Below are 22,463 nucleotides of genomic sequence, written 5' to 3' on the forward strand. Positions count from 1 at the left end.
CAAGCATCAGATGCCGCTCCAGTTTCCACAGTGGCAGCATGCAGCACAACTTAGTCATCCACTCATACATTCTGAAGGCGGGAAAGTAGTAAAAGAGGAAAATGAACAGATGTGTGCCTGGTTCTGGAAGGGAGGTCACTCCTAAATGGGGACATGAAGCCACCTCTGGTTTTATAACCTGCTCTTTTAAACAGCAACAGAAAGATGTCACTTCAATAGATTATCAGTCTCTTACCCCCATATTCAAAACACAAGCACATCATTAGAAATATAATATGAAAAAAGTCTTTTGGCATGTGTCAGATCAGAATTATATCTGTCATTACCTGAGATCCAGCTGTAGGAAAAGTTACTCCCTCTTCTTTAAGAGATTTAATAGTTGCAGATATTAAGCTAAATTGAGGGTCCTTTTGAAATTCTTCTGACCACTCCATCATTAAAGCTTTTAGCTTTTCACATACTTTAGGATGAGCCTATAAAGACAAAGTTAAATAACAACTGTGTAGAGAGGGATGTTTACAGACATAAAAAGAGCAGAAATCACTGTGTGCCAATAATTCAAAACCCTGTAACGTAAAAGGAGATTCAACAACAAACACTCACATAAAGTTATGATTGTATATGTTGCCGGCATGTCTTAAATAGTGCATTATATCTTACATGCCCAGGCAGAGTACACTATGAGGACAGTGAGTGGGAGCCAGCCCCAAAATTTTCCCACAACCTCCTGTGGATCCCTTATCCCTGCCTCCCAGGGTGAAGCGGGAACAGGGATCCCTGGGGGTTGCTGGAGCACGCTGCACAAAAGCCCTGGGGATAAACTTCACTGCTCCACAGCCAGGCCCGGGGAGTGTGGGAGGGGTGGGGGTGTGAGAGACAATGACGACACACATGTATGTATTTCCTCCGCAACCTATGTTTTATGACAAAAAACCCCAAACATATAAAAACACCTTCATTGAATGTCCCCTTTTTAAAAGAATTGCAAAGTTTCGTTTTAACAGTGTGACAGCCCTGGAGATGGATGTCCGAATTATCCTCAGAACAGGTGCACATGGGCATTTTCCTGCCAGCGTGACTCAGCCTAGAGGTGGAGAGCCCAATTCTCAGATTAGATGGTAGTTCAGTATAAAGCCTTCTCAAACTGTAGTGACTCTACTGAGACACCCACCAAAAGAGCTAATGTACTCATGTTCTCCTTTTGGGCATCTGAGTCCCACCGATAGCACAATTACAGTCAGGAAACAGTGTGTGCAGTAGTTTTCCCACAGTGCAACACATCTGTTGGTCTAGAGTGTCAGCACCAGGGGAGAGGGAGGGGCACTAGACACGCTGGGGTAGGGTTACTTTGACTCAGGTCTGGACAGCGTGGACACCACAACCCTAGGTTCAAGCACGGGTCAGAAAATCCTTGACCTAGGGTTAGAAATGCAGTGTAGAGGCTCAAGCCCAGGGTTCCCGACACAGGTCCACTGACTCTAGTTCCAATACCCTAGGCTTATATTGCTGTGCAGACACACCCTAACGGGCTGTTTAATTGTGGTGCAGACATTCGGGCTCTAAGACCCTGTGAAGTGAGAGGGTCCCAGAGCTCAGGCAGCCTGAGCCCAAATATCTACACCACACTTAAACACACCCTCAGCCCGAGTCAGCTGGCACAGGCCAGCCGCAGGTGTAATTGAGAGTATGTCTAACATGCCAAAAACCAGTTAGTGGAATTTGCTTTAACCTTGGAAAAATTATTCACTTTATCTAACAGTGTTCCAATGGTTTTATTCTGAAAGGATCTTCACATAATAAGGGGATCAGTTCTAAAGCCCTTCAGCCTCTCTCACAAGACAGCCAAGATCCTCAGATGCTGTAAATCAGCATAGTTCCATTACCCATAATGAAGCTATGCCAATTTACACCAGCCAAGGACCTGGACCTGAGTTTGCAAGCCACGTGCAAAACGCAAGTCATCATCAGATAGTATCTCTCTCCCCTACAACACTACTAAAGAGAATGCTCCAGAATACACTATAAATATAGCTTAATAACAATCTTATCACAAGATTAAAACATAGATGTTTGAGGATTAAGACTGAGTTTATCTGCTGTAATGAAGTCACTTGTTACTCCAGAGAAACCTCTTTAAGATGTTCAGTAACCAGCATGAGCATATTTACAGTGAAAAGCAGCCCTAGGACAGTTTTCTTAAGGAAGAAGACTACCATTTGCCAGGAAAAGGTGCAAGTCTTCTGATGCTCTTTTTCATTCTTACGACCTTTTCTCCTGAAGGGATGAAAAGACAGTGGAGGAGAATGGGGACTTTCCCAATCACATGGTGAACAATATCCCTAGGTAGACCCAGTTTTTCAATAGGATTAGAGGGAACACTTCTCAACTACAAGTATTGTTTTAACAGAATATGAAGGACAGATTATCTCGGCAACAAGAGGAGAGTGCAGACTTTGATACTTATTCCTCCTTTTGTTCCTTCCTAAAGGGTAAACCATCAGAAATTTTGTCAGAAGGAATAAACAGTAGAGGTCATTCTAATATGATATGGAAGACCAGTTTGCACTAAACATCCAGATGATGGGTGATGATGGAATCTGATGGTGGTTTGAAGTTACTCTCTCTTTCCCCGAAGCATACTGGGGAGCAAGAAATGAAAATGAAATCCAAAAATAAAAGAAAAAGGTCAAAGAGTTGGTAGTCATGGGCTGAAGACCTCCCATTGCATAATTCACCATAAAACTTTTCTCTTTTATACCTCATAACCAATACCTCTTCCTGAGTAAGGGCAGCAAACACAGGAATTGCCAAACTGGATCCATCTAATCCAGTATTCTGTCTCCAGCAGTGTCCAGTACAACATGTGTCAGATTAACTGGGGGGGCGGGGTGGGGTGAGAGCAGATGTGAGATAATCTGCCCTCCTGTTCCCCTAATCCCCAACTGAGATCGGCTTAAATTCTGAAGCATAAAGTTTAACATCCCTTTCAACAAACTGTTAGCACTAAAAACTCTGGATATTCTTGTTACCCATATAAATTTCCAAACTCCTTTTTGGTCTTGCTAAATTTTTGGCCTCACTGCAATAACCTGTGGCATAATTTCAGTCTAATCATGCTGTGTAAAAAGTAATTTCATTGACTGTCCCTTTGTTCTCATGTTATGAGACAGGATGAACAGAATATCCCAACCTCCCTTCTTTATGCCATTCATTATTTTATATACTTATGTCCTTATGTCCCTCCCTTCTAAAAAGAACAATCCCAATCTCTTTTCACAGTAGAGTTTCCCCATGTCCCTAGTCATTTTCAATGATGTTCACTCAATCCCTCGCCCCATAATTATGAACTATGAAAGACTTCTACCAAATTAATGAGAGACAATTTCCCTTTGCAGGAACCATGCTGATTAGGTCCTATGATATCATGATCCTCCAGGTGTTCTATTATTCTATTTTTAATTGTCATGTCAACCAGTTTACCAGGTACAGATTATATGGCACTCTAGTATTTAATATCTCAGGTCACCCACAGAGCCTTTTTTTAAATAGGGGTTAAACATTTGCTATCCTCCAATCCCCTGTTTCCGCTGCTCTTTTTTAATAAGATTGCATACTGTTGTTAGCAGCTCAGTCATTTTCATTCTTGGGCTTCTTCAGAACTCATGGAGGTACCATCTGGGTCCTGTTACTTATTGCTTTTTAAATTATCAGTTTGTTCCAGTATCTCTTCTAACGCCTCAATTTCTGATAGTCCCTCACATTTAAAAAAAATACTAAGCAGATCTGGGGTTAGGAAACTTTCCAACAGCCCATGTGGTGAAGACTGAGTCATTTAGCTCCTCAGCAAAATCCTTAGCTTTCGTAATTACTCCTTTTAACGCCTGGTGATCCACCAATTATTTTACCAGGCTTCCTGATTCTGACATATTAGAATTTCTTGCAGGGTGGATAAAAATAGGATTTTTTTTTAATTTAAAAAAAAGAAAGGGATTTTTTTTTTAAATTTAAATAGGTTTTTTCCTCAAAAAGCATTTTATCAAAAAAATCCAATCTAGTTTTAATTAAGATACATTATAGCTCAAAGATACCATCATGGAACAGGGATTATAAATTCTAAATCTATAGTATGAGACAATATAATCATGTAATGTTTAAGAAAAGTTTTGTAAATGAGTTCCAATAGTTCATGGATCTTATGGGGTTCCAGGGGCTTCTGTATAGATCATTTAGGTTAATTTTTCTATCTACCCAATGGGACTCAGTGCTCAGTCTAGAAGATACCATCAGAGACGCTTAGTTTTGCAGTTCTCAAACTGTGGATTTGCGTCTCCAGAGATAACATGCTTGTTAACAGCAAAAATGTTTTTAAATAATATATAGAGGTGAGAACAACACACCTCAACCCTATTGTCCCTCTGCAAATTTGTGTACACAGAGTCAATCCCTTCCCTCTAAAAAGTGTAAAGTTTCAAAAAGCTCAATGAACAGAAGATTGTTGGATGCAGAATAGATCTGGACAAGGAGAAGAAGTCTGGAGATAAATGTGAGAAGGAAGGGACAGGCAGTAGAAACAAAAGTGAAACTGTTTGAGTAGCATATTCCAGAAGTCTTGAGGTCTTTCTGAGTGTAGCCTTCATTGATTTGAGATCTACCATACCATTCTCTCACTAGAAGGGAAAACCCTATAATGGCAGCAGGCTGTAAAAGAGACCCAGTTTGGGAATATTTTAATGAAGTTCCTCTATCTGTGGGTAAGATAGGCATGTGTGCAAAATGCAAACAGTGCAACAAAGAAATGCAAGGCCTGGTTGCCCGAATGAAACATCATCATGAGAAGTGTTCCTACTCAGGAGGAAGCTGCCTTGAAGATGATGAAAGGAACATGTCTGAACATGCAGGATCTTCAGGTTGGTAAACGTTTTTATTTACTTTATATACGTCTTTCTTAAGGACTGCTGGTCTTCCTTCTGGACTATTCTTGAATTCTCATGTTTGAGCAAAAAAATATAGCTGTTACTCTATTGTACTATCATTTTAGATGCAGTTGTGATAAAAAATAAATAGCTGAAATAGGCAGATCTTCCTTTTACAATTTCACCTTTAAAGTAGTACTGAGTGTCAGTGAATGCAATGAGTAATACTAAATGAGCAGTTTGGTAATAATAATTAAATAACTGCATTGACTTATTTTGTTCAGGAGAATCCATCCTCAACATACAGGATTATGAAGACTATCCACCTTCAAGATCACCATCATTTTCTATAGTTTCAGAGTTATCTGCCAAGGACAGTGTTTCAGTCGCATCATATTTGTCACACAGCCACAGTATATCACCTGTAGCAAAAAGAAAAAAATCTCCATCATCCAGAAACAACCATAGATAAGTTTGTGGTAAGAACTAGCAGATTACAAAAAGAGGTAATTGATGAAAAAACTGCCTGGTTTGTTTATGCAACAAACTCTCCTTTCCGTATGATTGAGAACCCATACATCATTAACATGGTTCAGTCATTAAGACAAGGATACAGTCCACCCAACAGAGCAGATGTTCCAGGCAAATTGCTGGATAAAGTGCATGAAAGAGAAATTGAGCAGTGTGCAAAAGGTCTAGAGGGTGAAATTGTTAACCTGAGTCTTGATGGGTGGAGCAATGTCCACAATGATCCTGTTGTACGTGCCTGTGTGACAACAGAAGATGGGAATGTCTTCTTTACAGAAACAATTGATACATCAGGAAATACACACACAGCAGAATACTTGCAAGTAGCAGCAGTAAAAGTTATAACAAACTGTGAAAAAAAATTCAAATGTCTAGTACGCGGCTTGGGCACAGACAATGCTACCACTGTATCCAAGATGAGAAGAAATTATTTAGAAGAGAGTCCCAAGCTAATAACATACGGTTGCAGTGATCATTTGATGCAACTCCTAGCCAAAGACTTCAGTGTTCCAGAAATAAAGTCTAATATTGTTGAAACTGAAAAATATTTCTGTAACAACCACTTTGCAGCAGCCGCTCTGAAAAAAGTGGGAGGAACCAAGCTAACTCTCCCACAAGACGTGCGATGGAACTCAGTAGTGGACTGTTTTGAGCACTATATCAAGAACTGGCCTAATCAGATGACAATTTGTGAACAAAATCATGAAAAAATAGATGGCACTGTCACAGCCAAAGTTCTCAACATTGGGCTTAAGAGAAATGTTGAACACATGCTGAGTACCCTGAAGCCTATTTCTATAGCCTTGAACAAAATGCACGGAAACAGCTGCTTTATTGCTGACGCTGTTGAAATCTGGGAGGAGCTGAGTGAGATCTTAAAGAGAAATATGCAATGACAGAGTTAAATTACAAGCATTAAAAAAAAAAAAAAAAAAAAAAAAAGAATGGGACAAGCACTATCTCCAGCTCATTTTCTTGCATATATTCTCAATACTCAGTACCAGGGTCAAACCTTAACTGCTGAAGAAGAGGAGTTGGCTATGACATGGACATCCAGCAATCATCCCTCTATAATGCCAACTATAATAAACTTCAGAGTTAAGGGTGAACCATTCAAGAAATATGTTTGCGAATGATGTTTTAAAGAAAGTCACACCAGTGAACTGTAGGAAGTCACTTAAGCACTTGGATTCAGAGACTGTTGAAGTGATAATCTCACTTTTAACAGCAGTAGCTTCTTCTCCGGTGTAGAAAGAATATTTTCTTCCTTTGGACTAATTCATTCCAAATTGAGAAATCGTTTGGGACCTGATAAAGCAGGAAAGCTTGTTTTTCTTTTCCAGATTATGAACAAACAGGAAAATGAAGGTGAAGACGACTGAGTTAGCTGCAGAAGCCAATATTTTAAGTTTCTTGTGTTGACATGGCTGACATAGTCAATTTAATTTTGGGGTTTTTTTTAAAAAAAATATTTCATTTAACTATTTTAGTTAAAAACAAACCTGATTTTTAAAAACTTGAATGTTTAACTAAATTCAAAAATTCATATGCTTGTTTTGTTAAAATATTATGTGTTTACTATTGAAGCAAAAAATCCAGAACACACAACGTTGTTGTTTTAGTTAAAAAAAACAATTTAAATGTCTGTCTGGTGATGTTCTCCTCCTAATACAGCATGGCAAGAAAATCCTCCAAATATTAATGATTAACCTGTTGAACTGGAGATATTTATGAAGTCATTGGGAGGTGAACTATCTGCTTCAATTACCTTTGGTAAATGAAATAACCAAACAATTATCATTTTCTGATATAGCTGTAAAGCTAATCTGAAAAGTTTTCAAAATAAATCACTTTAAAAATGTATAGTGTGTACCTTCTAAAAATGAAACCTACATTTATCTTTGAGTTGTGAAGAATATGTATTAAGGTTATAACAACCACAAAAATGCACTTTTATGTAGAAATCCATGATTGAATCGAATCTTTCTGACTAGTGATTTAAATTATGATTAAATCAATTTGATTTAAATCAAATCCACCCTGATTTCTTGTTTTAAAATATTTAGCTATTTGCTCTTTCAAATCCATTTTTAGCCCTTAGTTTCTCTCTTACCTACTGCCTGCTATAATTTGAGCTTCTGCTGAATGGCTTCACTGGAGTTATATTTCCATATTTTGAAGGATTTCTGTTTGACTTGAATAGTCTCTTGAACTTTGCCATATAGGCTTACATCTCCCTTTCCTGTTTCTTTTTTGTTAGCATTGTGTGTGCCATTTGAGACTGAGAAAATCTAATAACAGCTTTCTACTTCTCAAATTAAGCTTAAACATTTACTGTTGTTAACCTAAACATTTTTAGGTTAGTATTTTTCCCTATGAACTTATTCCCACTCAAGCAAAAGATAGTTTCTTCAAGTAGGGGAGACCTCAACATTACCAAGTGAACCAAGTTTAGCAACATTCCATAATTTTTTCTTAAGATTCCCATAGTAACTAGCTGCAAATTATTTAAGTCACAACCTTTGATATCTGCAAGTCACTTCCTTAGCATTTTCCCCCCACAAATTAAAGCATTCACAGATTTCAGTGGTGAGTAAGACGTCAGTCAGTTGTATTTTCAAACGCATCAGAATTGGAAAATGTTATTTATAGCATATAAACTAAGCTTTACCACAAATATACTGAGAGAGCAAAACCGTGTCAAGAATTTCATCCATTCTTATTATATTAAGTATATTTAGTAAGTTATAATACTTTACCTTATTTATTATACCACGTACTTCACTTGCAAAATCACGGGAACATATTTCTAAGTGAAAAATCTTTCCACAGTTTGACACACAGGCTCCTAGCAGCTGACAACAGAAATAAAATTGCAAAAAACGTTGAAGACAGCAATGGTAGTGATTTGTTCAAAACACGAGTGTTTGTTGTTAAAAAAAAAGTGAGTAATATGGGCTAAATTCCATCTTTAGATAAGCATGCCAACTCCCACCAACTCCATCTAGCATTAAATATGTGTATTCATGGACAGAGTTTGGCTGTAATGGTTGCTTGAGTACATAAAGATACAGATGTAAAGTTCCACAAAATAATGTATAGTCTACTTACCGTTAGTGCTTGCAAAGCAACATGTGGGACCTTATGATTTACTCTTTTCATTATGGCTTTAAGGCAATCTTTTGCTCTAGAAGAGAATTAAGAGAATATCAGTGATAGTATAGTATAGTTCAGTCACTGTGAATTACAAATTAAAATGTCACCATGTTGTTAGCGTCCAGGGAAGTTAAGTCAGCCAATGAAATGTATGATACAAGTTTTAAAAGCCAGCAATTTAGCCAAGCCAAAACTCAAGTTTTCCATAACAGTACCAGCTTGGGAATTACCACCCATGGCTAGAGAGAGAACCACCTGAAGAAGATGGACCTGAAATAGACAACAAGGAAGAAGACCCTCTATACGAAGAAGCAATTGCCATGTTTTAAAAAGTGTGTTTTGTCTAGATATTGGGAAAAAAAATCACAGATCTAGGTGGATAAAAACAATGATTTTTTAAAATTTAAATCTTATTTGCTCTTTTTACCTATTTTAGAGTCAACTTGCTGAAGCAGCTGTTCTGTACTCTTTTTTTTTTTAATTTCTTAAGTGTTGGAAAGATTTCAGGTTTTATGGATTTTTTTTTTCAACGGAGAAGTTTCACAGTTAAAATGCTCATCTATGCTGAAAAAGTAAGTCCAGAACTTCATTAATGTTCGTACAGTGAAAACACCACAAAATAAAATTTAGAAGAAAGGAGCCCATACTACATTTGTAAACAAACGCCACCTTTGATATACGGAATTTCAACAGGAACATTTCAACTTTTTGAACCTATCAGGCTATATTTCTCAATCAGGTTTGCAGTTTGAAATCAGTGGGGTGAGAAGTCTCACTTTAATCTATTTTTGAAAAACTGGACATGTGGTAGATAGAGACCACAATAACTTTGTTAGTGTACTGAAAGTCTAAACAACCTTTCATTACCAACACTGAAGCAGTTTTGTTTTAAAAATGACAAAGATTTGATACGACTGAGTGAGAAGAGTTAAAATACAATTATAGCCCCAAAGTCGCATACACTTGGGCACATGCTTGACTTTAAAAGCCTAGGTCATCTGTTGAAGTTACTTTTAAGAGTAATTCAATAAATTGCATACCTGTTTAAGTGTTTCCTGTATCAGGGCCTTGATTTTCAGTATTTTGTTTTTGCCTATAGCAGTTTTGTAAACTTCAAATAAGATATGTCATCAGTAGTGGCATTAAAAAACCCATATCATACACACTTTAGCTTGTTATAGATTTTAATCTACAATTACAATAGCACTAATTCTAAAGTCAGTTTTTAAACAGCTTCAACCTGATTAAAAACAGTGGTATTTTTTTAACAAAATTGATTTAAATCATTCTACCCCAACAGCTGTACAAAAATCATTTGGAATGTACAAGGATGGATATTAGAAGTGTTAAGGAAAAAAGTTGACTTGTTTTTCTCAAAGGCTAAGAAGCCCATAACATTTGTTTGGTTGTGGGAGATCATTAAGACAGAAGAGCCTTTATCAAGTTAGAGGTTGCACCCTTATATCCTAGGGGAGGTAATAGAAAAATCACCTCTCCGCCCCATAAGATAGTTTATGTGCTTTCAGTGGTTACATCTAGTCCAACCCTCTTAATTTTTGTTTATAACTAAAATTTCATTATTTTTAACAGCTCACACAAACAAGAGACTCTGACCGGTGTGTGGTGTCACATATACAGAGAAAAATAATGTGTTTTCTTGTCATTTTTAGTTCAGTAATCTTAAACTTAAGCATTATTTTTAACAGTAGGTAAAAAAAAGATTTCAGACAGATGAGATTTCTATGTTGATAGACAAATGCAAAGATAACTACATTATAAAACGAGTTACCTTTGACTGATAAAAGTCAGCCAATCTAGAGGCAGAGATCAGCAGTCACATTTGACTATTATAGGACGGCTGAATTACTGCTTGTGTTTAAAAGTATTAAACTCCATTTTGATATTGACCCCACTTTTCCATGTTGACCTCCATCCATCTTACACTTCCCTGTAACACATATACACTAACTTTTCATCAGAGGTAACTTTTCAATTTAGACAAGTTTCTGCAATGAATTTAGTTGTACTTTCTCCTCCTGGCCTGGATGCTTCAGAAATTTCATGCTACATTATTTATCACGAGTAACTCGGTTTACTGTGCAATACTGCATAAAAATTGGAATGAGTCAAACGTACACCAATTACTCCGCTGGAAATCCTGTTGGAAGAAACTTCAAGCAGGTTCAAAACTTCTTCTCGGAGCACTTTAAAGCCAACCATGGTCATTGTTAGCACTGTTTACGAAAGTGTTTATTGATCATATTACTTTCTGCATAGTTGACTCAGATACACATTTTAGGAAGCTCCACTCCTCTAACGGTGGTGTACAGTGTGTTGGGGTTTTTTTAAGTGAATGTGGAGTAAGACATTGTGAAGCTGAAACACATCTTACCCATTAGGAGTACTTCCAATTTTGTCACATATATCCATAATAAGACCCCAGTCCTCACTGGTATTGTATTCATTTGTGGCTTTTTCTACAAAGAAAAAGATGGAATTTAGCTTTATAATTTGGTGAACTAGCTGCTTTCAGAATATGACAGAACAACCATTTTATATATAAATAATTAAAAGAGTAATGTCTTTTCTAAACCAATGCTAACATTTATTAATTTCTAAAACAATTTTAAATCCCTGTTTGCATTTATAGGTAGTATTTTATGATATACCAGTAGTTCTCAAACTATTGTAATGGTGACCCCTTTCACACAGCAAGCCTCTGAATGCGACCCCCTCCCAATAAATATATTAAAAAGTGTATTTAATTTAACACCATTGTAAAATACTGGAGGCAACGCAGGATTTGGGGTGGAGGCTGACCGCTCGTAACCCCCCATGTAATAACCTTGCAACCCCGAGTGGTCCTGACCCCTAGTTTGAGAACCCCTGTGATACACACACGACACTTTATATTATGAAGCAAGATGAATAAGTATGATTAGCATGCATTGGAATCAAAAGGTGAAAAACAGTACTTAATAATTTACAGCATTAAACATTGAACTATATACTATACTACATAATTTGTTTAGCTATTGCATGTTGAAGTCAGTCCTTCAGATTTAGATTTTCCCCAAGGTTGTTAAGTTTGTACATTATGAAATGTGTAACAAAGGTCTTTAACCACCTTTTCATTTTTTTTAAACTGTTTTCATAAACTAGCCTCTCCCTTATTCAAATGCCTTCTTAAAACACATGCTTCTATGAGACTTTCAGTGACAGTTCACCAATGTCAGGAATTGGTAAGAGGAAAAGACATAGCGATAAACAAACTGCTCTTTGTACAGACCCGTGATCCATCCAAAGTGTTTCTGCACATCTACCTTTTATTGTGTTTCACCCTCTCCACCTCCCTCTGAGGCCTAATGTCATTTAGTAATATACTCACAAGTCGAACCATGTCATTTTAATCACACAAACAATATATTCAGCAATGACACAAATAATTTTCAAGTAACAAGTTAAAGAGTTTTTGTGTAGGCTTAAGATTTATTTTTACACTGTTACAGTTTAAAAACAAACATTCTAATTCCATTCAATATAGAAAAGCTAAAGCAATCAGATTCATGCTTTGGGTTCCATCAAATATGCTTCACAAGCAGGCCTGGCAGTATCATAACCTTTGTGGTACCAGGTTGTAATAAGATAAACCACCAAATCCCTTTAAGTCTCTAATACAGTACTGTATTGGTGCACTGTAATGGCAACTATTCTGAAACCGCATGGGTTGCTGACTGCAATACCATTACAGCATTATTTGAAGCCTGTAATTTATGTTATTTCTCTGATAGCAAGCCTCACTGCTCAATAGTTTGAGAGATAGTTGCAACCACTTTCTGGGTTAGATTGATTAAAAATTAGGGAGTGAACTCCAGACAGCGGCCAGAGCAGCAGCAACCACAAACAGTGACCCTGGAAATCTTCTTATATTGACACACAGGTGAACCTAGGAGGAGGCATATGAATCAGAGGTGTTGGCCACAGTACCGCCACTACAACCTCGACTTGCTATTCTGGGACAGCAGGGCTGGAGTCTAAGAAATATCCAACTCCTAAGAAAACACCTGGAGAGGTCTTTACATAAAACTGGAAACTGCAATTGCTTGAACTCCGAAGGAAATCGATGAGTATTCAAAAATTTACATAACTGAGCCTGTGAATTTTTACATTCATTCCTTGGCTGTTTTGGCACTATGATTTGAGAGCACTGAATACTCAAGAAAGTAAAGAACTAAACAACATTCACTGAGAGCTAAATTTAATGCAATGGGGCTAGGCCTATGGCACTGCCAAAGAACCACATTTCAGACTTTCAGGACATTTATTATTCCAGTCCTGACTTCCCTTGAGCTGAGACTACCAGTCATGACAAATTATGTGGCGGTTTTGTAATGCAGATTAGAGCCTAATACCAACAAATTCATCTTCACTGTGATCGAAGGGCTATATTCTAGGTCTCCAGAGATTAAGCACTTGTGCATTTATCTAGTACCTAAAATTAGATAGAGTTCTTGTATACAATGAGAAATTGTTTGTACAAGACAATGAATGCCAGAGAGTGAATTTGCTCCCCAATACGATGAAATTTTAAATGATGGCATTTTTTTGTATTTCATATATCTAAATAAGTGAAAGATTTCAAACTTTTTTTATTTTACATTTAGGACTAATAAAACAGTCTATATTCCAGACTGGTCCCTCTTTTGGATCATGAAATACAAACACTTAGGAACAGTAACTAGAAGCATATATCCTACAACTATTTTGTTTACTTAAAGTTAGTGCAGCACTGATAACATTTAAAGAAGAGGCTCTTCAATGTATTAGCTTTGACCTAACTGCTGAATCTTTTTCACAAATGGTAAATAAATATTACCATTAATATATTTTCAGTAAGAACAATCAGACAGTTTAAAGTTTTGCTAATGGCTAATTTTATAACTTTATTTTGCTGCTGTTTCTCAAGAGAATAAAATACAACTGGAGAAGGAAAAGTCTTCTACATATCACATTGCATTTTTTTTTTATTAAAAACTTGAAGTACAGCTGAAAACTAACAAGCAAATTTTTGTGACATCAAAACAAATTCTTGCAAGAAAATTTACAATTTTTCTCACTTCATGAGATGTAATTTTATTTTGATATACGTTTTAAAAAGCTCTCAAATACATTTTATCAGGTGAGCTCTATTTTTTTCCTGGTGCTCACTGGCAATCTATTTTTTGTCAGATTTAATTTATTAGGGTTAGTTGTACTTTTTCAAGAAAATGAATGATGACAAATTTATCCAATGTTGAAGTGGGATTTACTGATCGTTTCCCTTGGTGTTCACACCTCAACTGCTAGAAGAGGGCCTCATCCTCCCTGCTTGAACTAACCTCGTTATCCCTAGCCTGATTCTTGCTTGCATATTTATACCTGCCTCTGGAAATTCCCACTACATGCATCCGACGAAGTGGTTATTCATCCACGAAAGCTTATGCTCCAATAAGTCTGTTAGTCTATAAGGTGCCACCAGGACTCTTTGCCGCTTTTTACTGATCGTTGTTACTTTACGTTATACACACGCGCCACCCCTGCTGAATACTTAATCATGGATTTAAAAACCCGTTTAATCAAAACAGAACTTCCTTCTACTGCACTAGCTATTTCACCATACAGTACTTTCAGCTCATGTCTCCAAAGCTTTAAATACTTTATTCTTAAAGAGCAATTGACACTTCATATTAGTATATTTTAGAATAATTCTTCAAACTGCATGTCTTTTACTTTCAACATATACATGAAAACAGGATCTTTAAAACATTCACATGTTCCTGAAGTTAGTTATTCATCACCTTAATCCTCTGACACCAATTATTTCCACACCAATTCTGATATTAAATGATTAAGCTTTCCATAGATAAGAGTTTATTTATCTGCTCCTGTTGCTTTAAGAAAGAAAACCTGCTTTCACAAAAACATATCTAGAGTTAAGAACTAAGGAAAGAAAAATAGAATACTCATGGGAAAGTAAAATTCTGTGTAAGTATGTTTTTCAAAAGTATTCCAAGAAACAGCAAAAAAATCCAAATTTCACAAGTATAAAGGACACCCTCCAAAAAAACGTATTAAAAAGGAAGTTAGTCATAGATATGGGTTACAGCCATAAAAATAACACAAAAGCAGTAATATGTTATTGTAAAATACACATGCAGGTATTTTAGTATTTTTGACATCCTAATCTATTATTAAAAAGGGCCCTGAAGGGCCAGATCCTTATTCTGGCAAGATTCACACATCCATCAACCAGTGTTTTGCACGAAAAGAAACTGCAGGATTCAGCCCTATTATTTGTAAAGCCACCACTTTTATGTCCTTGTTTAACAACATAACACGTACATAGTAGTTGGATTGTGTTTAAAGAATAGCACTTTAAATATTAATCCATTTGGCAATTCCAAGCTCTTCACTTTTCCCCAGTATTCTAGACAAAAGTTGAGGTCCCCAGTCCTGCAAACCTTGACTCATGCAAATACACCACAGAGAACTATTTAAAAGTGTCCCCATTCGTACAGGCAAACAGACCTTTCCAACAGAATGAACTGAATTCATGCATAGCTGGTTTGGCATGTTTATACCTTCACCTCAATCGTATGTCAAAATCAACAACTCATAATAGGTTTTGTAGGAAAGGAGAATGAAGGGAATGCTTTTAACATGCACACTTTGAAGTTAACAAAACAAGTCTTTAAAATTGATTAGCATTTCTTCCACTCTACTAGCTTAAATAGTAGAATAAGAGCATATGCAGCAGTTTTCATTAAAATATCACAGTGTAGAATATTCCACAACTGACCAAAAAACAAGAATGCTGAACTCTATTTAAAATGCCAACATAAAACAAATTTAAATGTTAATGGGATTTTATACTGAATTGGTAAACTTTTTCATTGTTTTTGTTCCTATTACATATACCTCTAATTAGTTTACAGTAAAAATTTAATGCTCAGTAAAGTGAGGGATGGATCATACTGCCTGGCCCGGGCACACAGGACTAAAAATGGCTGTGTAGACATTTGGGATCAGGCTGCAGCCTCCTTCCCTTGCAGAGTCCCAGAGCTCTGCCTTCAGCCCAAGCCCAAACATCTGCACAGCAATTTTTCAGCTGGGAAACATGAGCCCTGTGAGCCAGAATCAGCTGACACAGGCCAGCTGCAGACTTTTTATCCCTGCGTAGATATACCCTCAGTAGCTCCATCTAAACAGGACTGCATTTAATGATTTTGTAACATGGACAGAAGTCAGCTAAGGATTAATTTGATGCCACCAAATTCATTTCCACCAGACATTTTACTAGCCGATATTAAAACCAGGGTCAAAATCTGCCCAATATACTTCAGTAGAGTCCAGATTTCATCCCAGCTCTTTAGAGATGGAAATGCCAAACAAATGCACCACTTAACTCCATTCAAACTTGCATATGTAGCAGCTCCTGTGGCTTTCATATCCGATTGCTAGTGATCTGCGTCACACTTTCAGGGTTAATTGCACCTTTGAGCCCCTGCCTCATCGTCCTCAAGGACTCCCACTTAAGGTTTCAGGTTCCCAGCCATAACAGGTGCAGGAGTATCGTTCGCACTCCAGACTAGGGGTTTAGGCTTGTAGTTCCTCTGCACCTCACTGTGATTTCCCCAGAAAGTCTGACTGGGGCCCAGCACCTATGGTTAACCTCTCTCTAGGAGCTACAATAGTCCAATGAAGTGAGCTGTAGCTCACAAAAGCTCATGCTCAAATAAATTGGTTAGTCTCTAAGGTGCCACAAGTACTCCTTTTCTTTTTGCGAACACAGACTAACACGGCTGTTACTCTGAAAATAGTCATAACAGTTACCAGTCATCACAAAGTCAAATACATTTATTCTTAGAGTAAAAGCACTACAGGAAAAAAAAAACATATAAAATCAGTAAGTGTTCCTATATGCATGCTAAAACATTGCATGTGGTTTGCAATATAGTCTGCAAACTTTTTTTTTTTATCTGTAAAAGCCTGCAATGGCATTAAGTTTTCTGAAGGAAAAAGTGTCCCAATTACAGTCTTGTCATGGAACCTTTTCTTAAACTGTTGGTTGTACATTAGACATCTTCCTACAGCTTGGATATATAAATCAGATGTACATGAACATAACATGCCATTTTGAGTCTTGTCAAAAAGAAGGTAGCATATTACCTAAAAATTTTCAAGCAATGATTATCACAAGCCTTATAGACCAACACACACTCCAGTTATTCACTGAGCTTAGTCAGAAAAATACATCATGTTTTTTCTTAAATTCTGCAACTTAGTTTAACGATGTTAAACTTCTAAAATCCAGTAACTCTGGACCCACAGGACGGCAGGCCAAGGGTCGTACACGCACGAATCGACGGAAGCAATACGTTTGCTATCTCCTCTGGAACCTAGAGGTACCCGGTACGTGGGGGGCGAAAGGGGGCGGCTCGGGGCAGTTCTTGGGGACGATGGCGCCTGGTCTCTGCTGTGGTTCGAACACCGCCGGCCGCTGCACCGGACTACGCCCCAGCGCTCAGCTCTCAGCGGCGCAGCAGCGCCCGGATTCGGATTCGGATTCAGAGTCACCCCCCCGCCCCGACACACCCACCCCATTCCCAAACGCCCAACAGGAAAACGGCCCGGCCCCATTTCCCCAGCGCACCCCCCAGGGCCGGACCCCAGCCCGCCGCTCAGGGACAGAGTGCCGCCGCCGCCGCCGCCCCCCGGACACTGCCCCTCCCCCCGCAGCGGCCGGACTCCCGCTCACCCACCCACATCCTGCTCGAAAGGGTTGGGGGCGAACAGCGGCATCTCAGCGGCCTCCCCCCGGCGAGCCAGGCCCCTCTCCGGTGAGTCGCGGCAGCGCCCGACGTGCCCCCTCCCCGCGACCGCTTCCTGCTCCGCCCACCGCCACCCAGGACCCGCCGCTCGCCCTTGCGCCTGCGCCGCGCCTGAACCAGAACAGCGAGCGTCGAAGAGAGACAAAAGACTTGGCGGCAGAGGGCGCTACCGCCACCGCGTCGCTGCTTCTGCCCGGTCTGGGGCAGGGGCGGAATGGGACTGCGGGGTCAGGCACTGAGAGAGCCACCTCACGCTCAGGCTCGCGGGCGGGGGCCTCACAGAGGGAGGGGCCTGGCACGGGCTGCGGAGTGAGACCGTCCCCGCCTAACAGCGAGGGGGCGGGGCGAGAGACTACGGGGCGGGGCACGTGTCCTAGAATACCAGGGTTGGGAGGGGCCTCAGGAGGTCACGTCGCCCAGCCCCCCGCTCAAAGCAGGAGCGAGCCCCAGTTTTTGCCCCAGGTCCCTAAATGGCCCCCTCAAGGGTTGAACTCACACCCCTGGGGTTAGCAGACCCGTGCGCAAACCACTGAGCTATCTCCCCGCTCCTTGTGCTGGAGGGGGCGGGGCCTGGGTCAGGCAGTGGGGGGCTGGGGTGAGGCGCTGAAGGGGAGCTGCTAGGTGGGGGGGAGGGTCTCGAGCCCCAGAGACCAGGGGAAAACAGGGTGAAGGCACCGGCTGTGGACTCCCAAGGGCTAGGGGCAGTGAGTGGTGACACCCTGCCAGCAGGTGGCACGGTGAGGCCGAATTTCTCTGGGGCAGAGGAAGGGAACATGGCCCCTGTCTAAACCAATCACCAGTGAGTGTCCCTGGCATCCTCGGGCCACAGTGAAACCAAGGCCTAGCGTAAAATGCACTTTTCAAGTTACCTAAAAAAACCCACTACCAATTCCACTGTCACCCTGCCGTGCCCCCCGACACTGCCCTGCCCTCACCCTGCCGTGCTCCCTGACACCGCCCCGCCCTCGCCCTGCCATGGGCCCAGATACCACCCTGCCCTCACCCTGCTGTGCCCCCCGACACTGCCCTGCTCTCGCCCTGCCCTCACCCTGCCGTGCTCCCTGACACCGCCCTCGCCCTGCCATGCCCCCAGACACCGCCCTGCCGTGCCCCGCGACACTGCCCTGCTCTCGCCCTGCCATCACTCTGCCGTGCCCTGCGACACTGCCCTGCTCTTACCCTGCCCTCACCCTGCCGTACTCCCTGACACCGCCCTTGCCCTGCCATGCCCCCAGACACCTCCCTGCCGTGCCCCACGACAATGCCCTGCTCTCGCCCTGCCGTGCCCCGTGACACTGCCCTGCTCTCTCCCTGCCCTCACCCTGCCGTGCCCCCAGACACCGCCCTGCTCTCACCCTGCCCTCACCCTGCCGTACTCCCTGACACCGCCCTTGCCCTGCCATGCCCCCAGACACCTCCCTGCCGTGCCCCACGACAATGCCCTGCTCTCGCCCTGCCGTGCCCCGTGACACTGCCCTGCTCTCTCCCTGCCCTCACCCTGCCGTGCCCCCAGACACCGCCCTGCTCTCACCCTGCCCTCACCCTGCCGTACTCCCTGACACCGCCCTTGCCCTGCCATGCCCCCAGACACCTCCCTGCCGTGCCCCACGACAATGCCCTGCTCTCGCCCTGCCGTGCCCCGTGACACTGCCCTGCTCTCTCCCTGCCCTCACCCTGCCGTGCTCCCAGACACCTCCCTGCTGTGCCCCGCGACACTGCCCCGCTCTCACCCTGCCCTCACCCTGCCGTGCCCTGCGACACTGCCCTGCTCTCACCCTGCCGTACTCCCTGACACCGCCCTTGCCCTGCCATGCCCCCAGACACCTCCCTGCCGTGCCCCACGACAATGCCCTGCTCTCGCCCTGCCGTGCCCCGTGACACTGCCCTGCTCTCTCCCTGCCCTCACCCTGCCGTGCTCCCTGACACCGCCCTGGTGTGCCCCGCAACAACGCCCTGCCCTCGCCCTGCCCTCACCCTGCCGTGCCCCCTGATACCGTCCTACCCTCGCCTTGCCGTGCCACCCAACACCACCCTACCCTTGCCCTGCCGTGCCCCCCTGAGACCGCCCTGCCCTCACCGTGCCGTGCCCCCTGACACCACCATGCCCTTGCCCTGCCGTGCCCCCCGAGACCTTGCCCTGCCGTGCCCCCCGAGACCACCCTGCTATGTCCACTGACACTGCCCTGCCCTCGCCCTGCCTTGCCTCCCGAGACTGCCCTGCCCTCGCGCTGCCGTGCCCCCTGAGACCACTGAGCCCTCGCCCTGCCGTGCCACCCGGCACCGCTGAGCCCTCACCCTGCCATGCCACCCAAGACCACTCTGCCATCACTAGGGTGACCAGATATCCTAATTTTATAGAGACAGTCCCGATATTGGGGTCTATTTCTTATATAGCAGGGATGGCCAACCTGAGCCTGAGAAGGAGCCAGAATATACCAATGTACATTGCCAAAGAGCCACAGTAATACATCAGCAGCCCCTCATCAGCTCCGCCCTCCCCCTTCCCCACACCTCCACCCACTGACAGCCCCACAGGGCCTCCCCGCACCTCCCGATCAGCTGTTTCGTGGCATGCAGGAGACTCTGGGGGGGATGGGAAGGAGTGAGGGCACAGCAGGCTCAGGGGAGGGGGTGGGAAGGGGTGGAATGGGGGCAGGATCTGTGGCAGAGCCAGGGGTTGAGCAGTGAGCATCCCCCAGCACATTGGAAAGTTGCGCCTGTAACTCCAGCCCCAGAGTTGGTGCCTATACAAGGAGCCTCATATTAACTTCTGAAGAGCCACATGTGGCTCTAGAGCCACAGGTTGGCCACCCTTGTTATATAGGCAACTATTACCCCCTACCCCCGTCCTGATTTTTCACATTTACTGTCTGGTCATCCTAGCCCTCACCCTGCCGTGCCACCTGAGACCACTCTGCCCTCACCCTGCTGTGCCACCCGAGACCACTCTGCCATCACCCTTCCGTCTCAGATCACTACACTGGTTACTTGTAACATTTGAGATAATGACCTGAGAGAATTTACCACACAGAATTTTCAGCTTGCTTACTTTGCAAGCACTTTGTTATAATCATTTGACTGTTTTCTTTGCATAATAAGTCAGAACCTCCATCTGTTTGTTTAGGGTACACCATATAAAGGGTACATTTATAAATAGTTAATAAATTATTATTAGTTGTTAACCACATGAGCAATGTGCATTAGATGGGTATAAGCAAGGCATTGACCTGTTGGACTCAAGCAATCTATATCCAGTGATTCACCATGTATTAAAGTCCTATTCATTATTTAAAGTGTGACCTTATATTCTGTTAAAAAGTGCTTCTGCTTAGAAAGGTGAATTTGTAAAAATGGTTTATTATTTATTATGTCCCAATGATTTCCCAATGAAATCTGTTCAATTTACAAGTCAAAACTTTCTGACTGCCAGATCTCCAAACTCAGCCCGGTATCTGGAGTCATTCAGGATTATTTTTGCCGTATATATCACCAACAGAAAATGGTACTTCATTAGCAATTCTGTTGATGCAAGGGCCTGTTTAAAATCTAGCTCATTCTCCTATAATTCTGTTGGTTCTGCAGTGGTAAGATCACTACAAAATAGCAAGAACTAATTATTGTCACTAAAATCAGTAGATATGACTGAATATATACAGGGAACAGATCCATTAAGCAAGAAGGTCTATTTTACAGTCACATTTCATAGTAGCAGGCTGTAATGTTACCATATTAATCATTCTGACGTTCCCTCATTAATAATAGCACGTTCCTCTCATAAAAGGAAAAAGTCAGATGAGACAACAGTGAGATTTTAGGCTGGCAATATTCATAAACCAGACCTAGAAATATTTTGAATATTTTCAGAACAAGATTCTTAAAAATGTTTTCAGGGTGAGTGAATTGTTGTTCATCCCACTAATATGAAATTTTCATGAGACACTTTTTTTTTCTAAGCATTTCTGTATGTATATATGGTAGAATTACAGGATCTTTTGTGAAGAGTAAATTATTAACTTTTTGTAAGGAATTTTACAGTTAAAAACAAAATATTCAATGTACATTTAATGTTTCCTCAAAAGAGAAGGAAGTGAATATTTGAATATTCCATATGACAGAAAACATCAATTTGAAGGGTATAAAATGATTTGGTGTGTGTCAAAGTGTACAGCATATACATCACTATTGATTATAAAGTTTCAGTAAAAAGAGAACAGAGTGACTTGTAGCCAGACAACTTCAGTAGTTGTATTTATTCAGTAAGTTGTTCAGAAAGTAAACAATTTTGTTAAAAATGTTTTAATACTTAGAAGTGACCTGCAGATGGCAATATTGCTTCACTATTAGGATCTTAGTTAAGAGCATTATGCTGACTTTGGAAATGTAATGAACTGAGGTGTAGCTCCCGAAAGCTTATGCTCAAATAAATTTGTTAGTCTCTAAGGTGCCACAAGTACTCCTTTTCTTTTTGTCAAATACACTAATTTTTAAGGCAAAATGGATCTCCTTTCTGTTAGCTCTGGATTTACTAAAGAGTTTGAAAATATATCACTATCAAAATAAATCAGACTGAATAAAAATGGTACAAATAGGCTTCACTGCTTTAAAGATAATAATTATGAGAAACTGATGTCACTTTTTCTTTTGCATTTCTTCAAGTTAGTAATTATGTAGCTTAGATAAAAGAATGTAATTTAATGACCTGAGCTTCACAATGTCCCTCTATTATTTACCTCAGTCCCACCACCCCTAATATTATTTCTGGTGCATTACATTACAGCAGTTGCACATACAAATAGTTTGTTGTCCAGCTCCTGGAGTTTTATAATGCGTCTTGTGGCCACCATCCTCTTTAAGAAGATGTCATGCATCCATCACAGATCCTAGTGTACAGTGCTCCAGTTTGATCTAATCAAGCTGGGGAAGTATATTTAAGATTTGTCATAGCAACTGAACGTGCATTATTAATGATGAGGGTGGCTATAATCTGCTCAATTTT

General features: G+C 41.2%; 1 protein-coding gene across 2 annotated transcripts in view; it reads right to left on the bottom strand.

The window, feature by feature from the left end:
* The window catches only part of STAM2 (signal transducing adaptor molecule 2), a 33,431-nt gene extending 15,910 nt beyond the window's left edge, over window positions 1-17,521 (bottom strand). For both annotated transcript variants that reach the window (XM_084643167.1, XM_084643166.1), the window contains exons 1-5: window positions 17,399-17,521; window positions 10,990-11,074; window positions 8,553-8,628; window positions 8,201-8,296; window positions 327-473 (exon numbers count right to left, since the gene is read on the bottom strand). In XM_084643167.1, coding sequence (XP_084499293.1) covers window positions 327-473; window positions 8,201-8,296; window positions 8,553-8,628; window positions 10,990-11,074; window positions 17,399-17,438 — 444 coding nt within the window. In that variant the 5' untranslated portion in view covers window positions 17,439-17,521. The remainder of the gene's footprint in view (window positions 1-326; window positions 474-8,200; window positions 8,297-8,552; window positions 8,629-10,989; window positions 11,075-17,398) is intronic.
* Between the last annotated feature and the right edge of the window lie 4,942 nt (window positions 17,522-22,463).

This window comes from Lepidochelys olivacea, assembly GCF_965140295.1.
Source record: "Lepidochelys olivacea isolate rLepOli2 genome assembly, chromosome: 11".
NCBI classification, from domain to species: domain Eukaryota; kingdom Metazoa; phylum Chordata; order Testudines; family Cheloniidae; genus Lepidochelys; species Lepidochelys olivacea.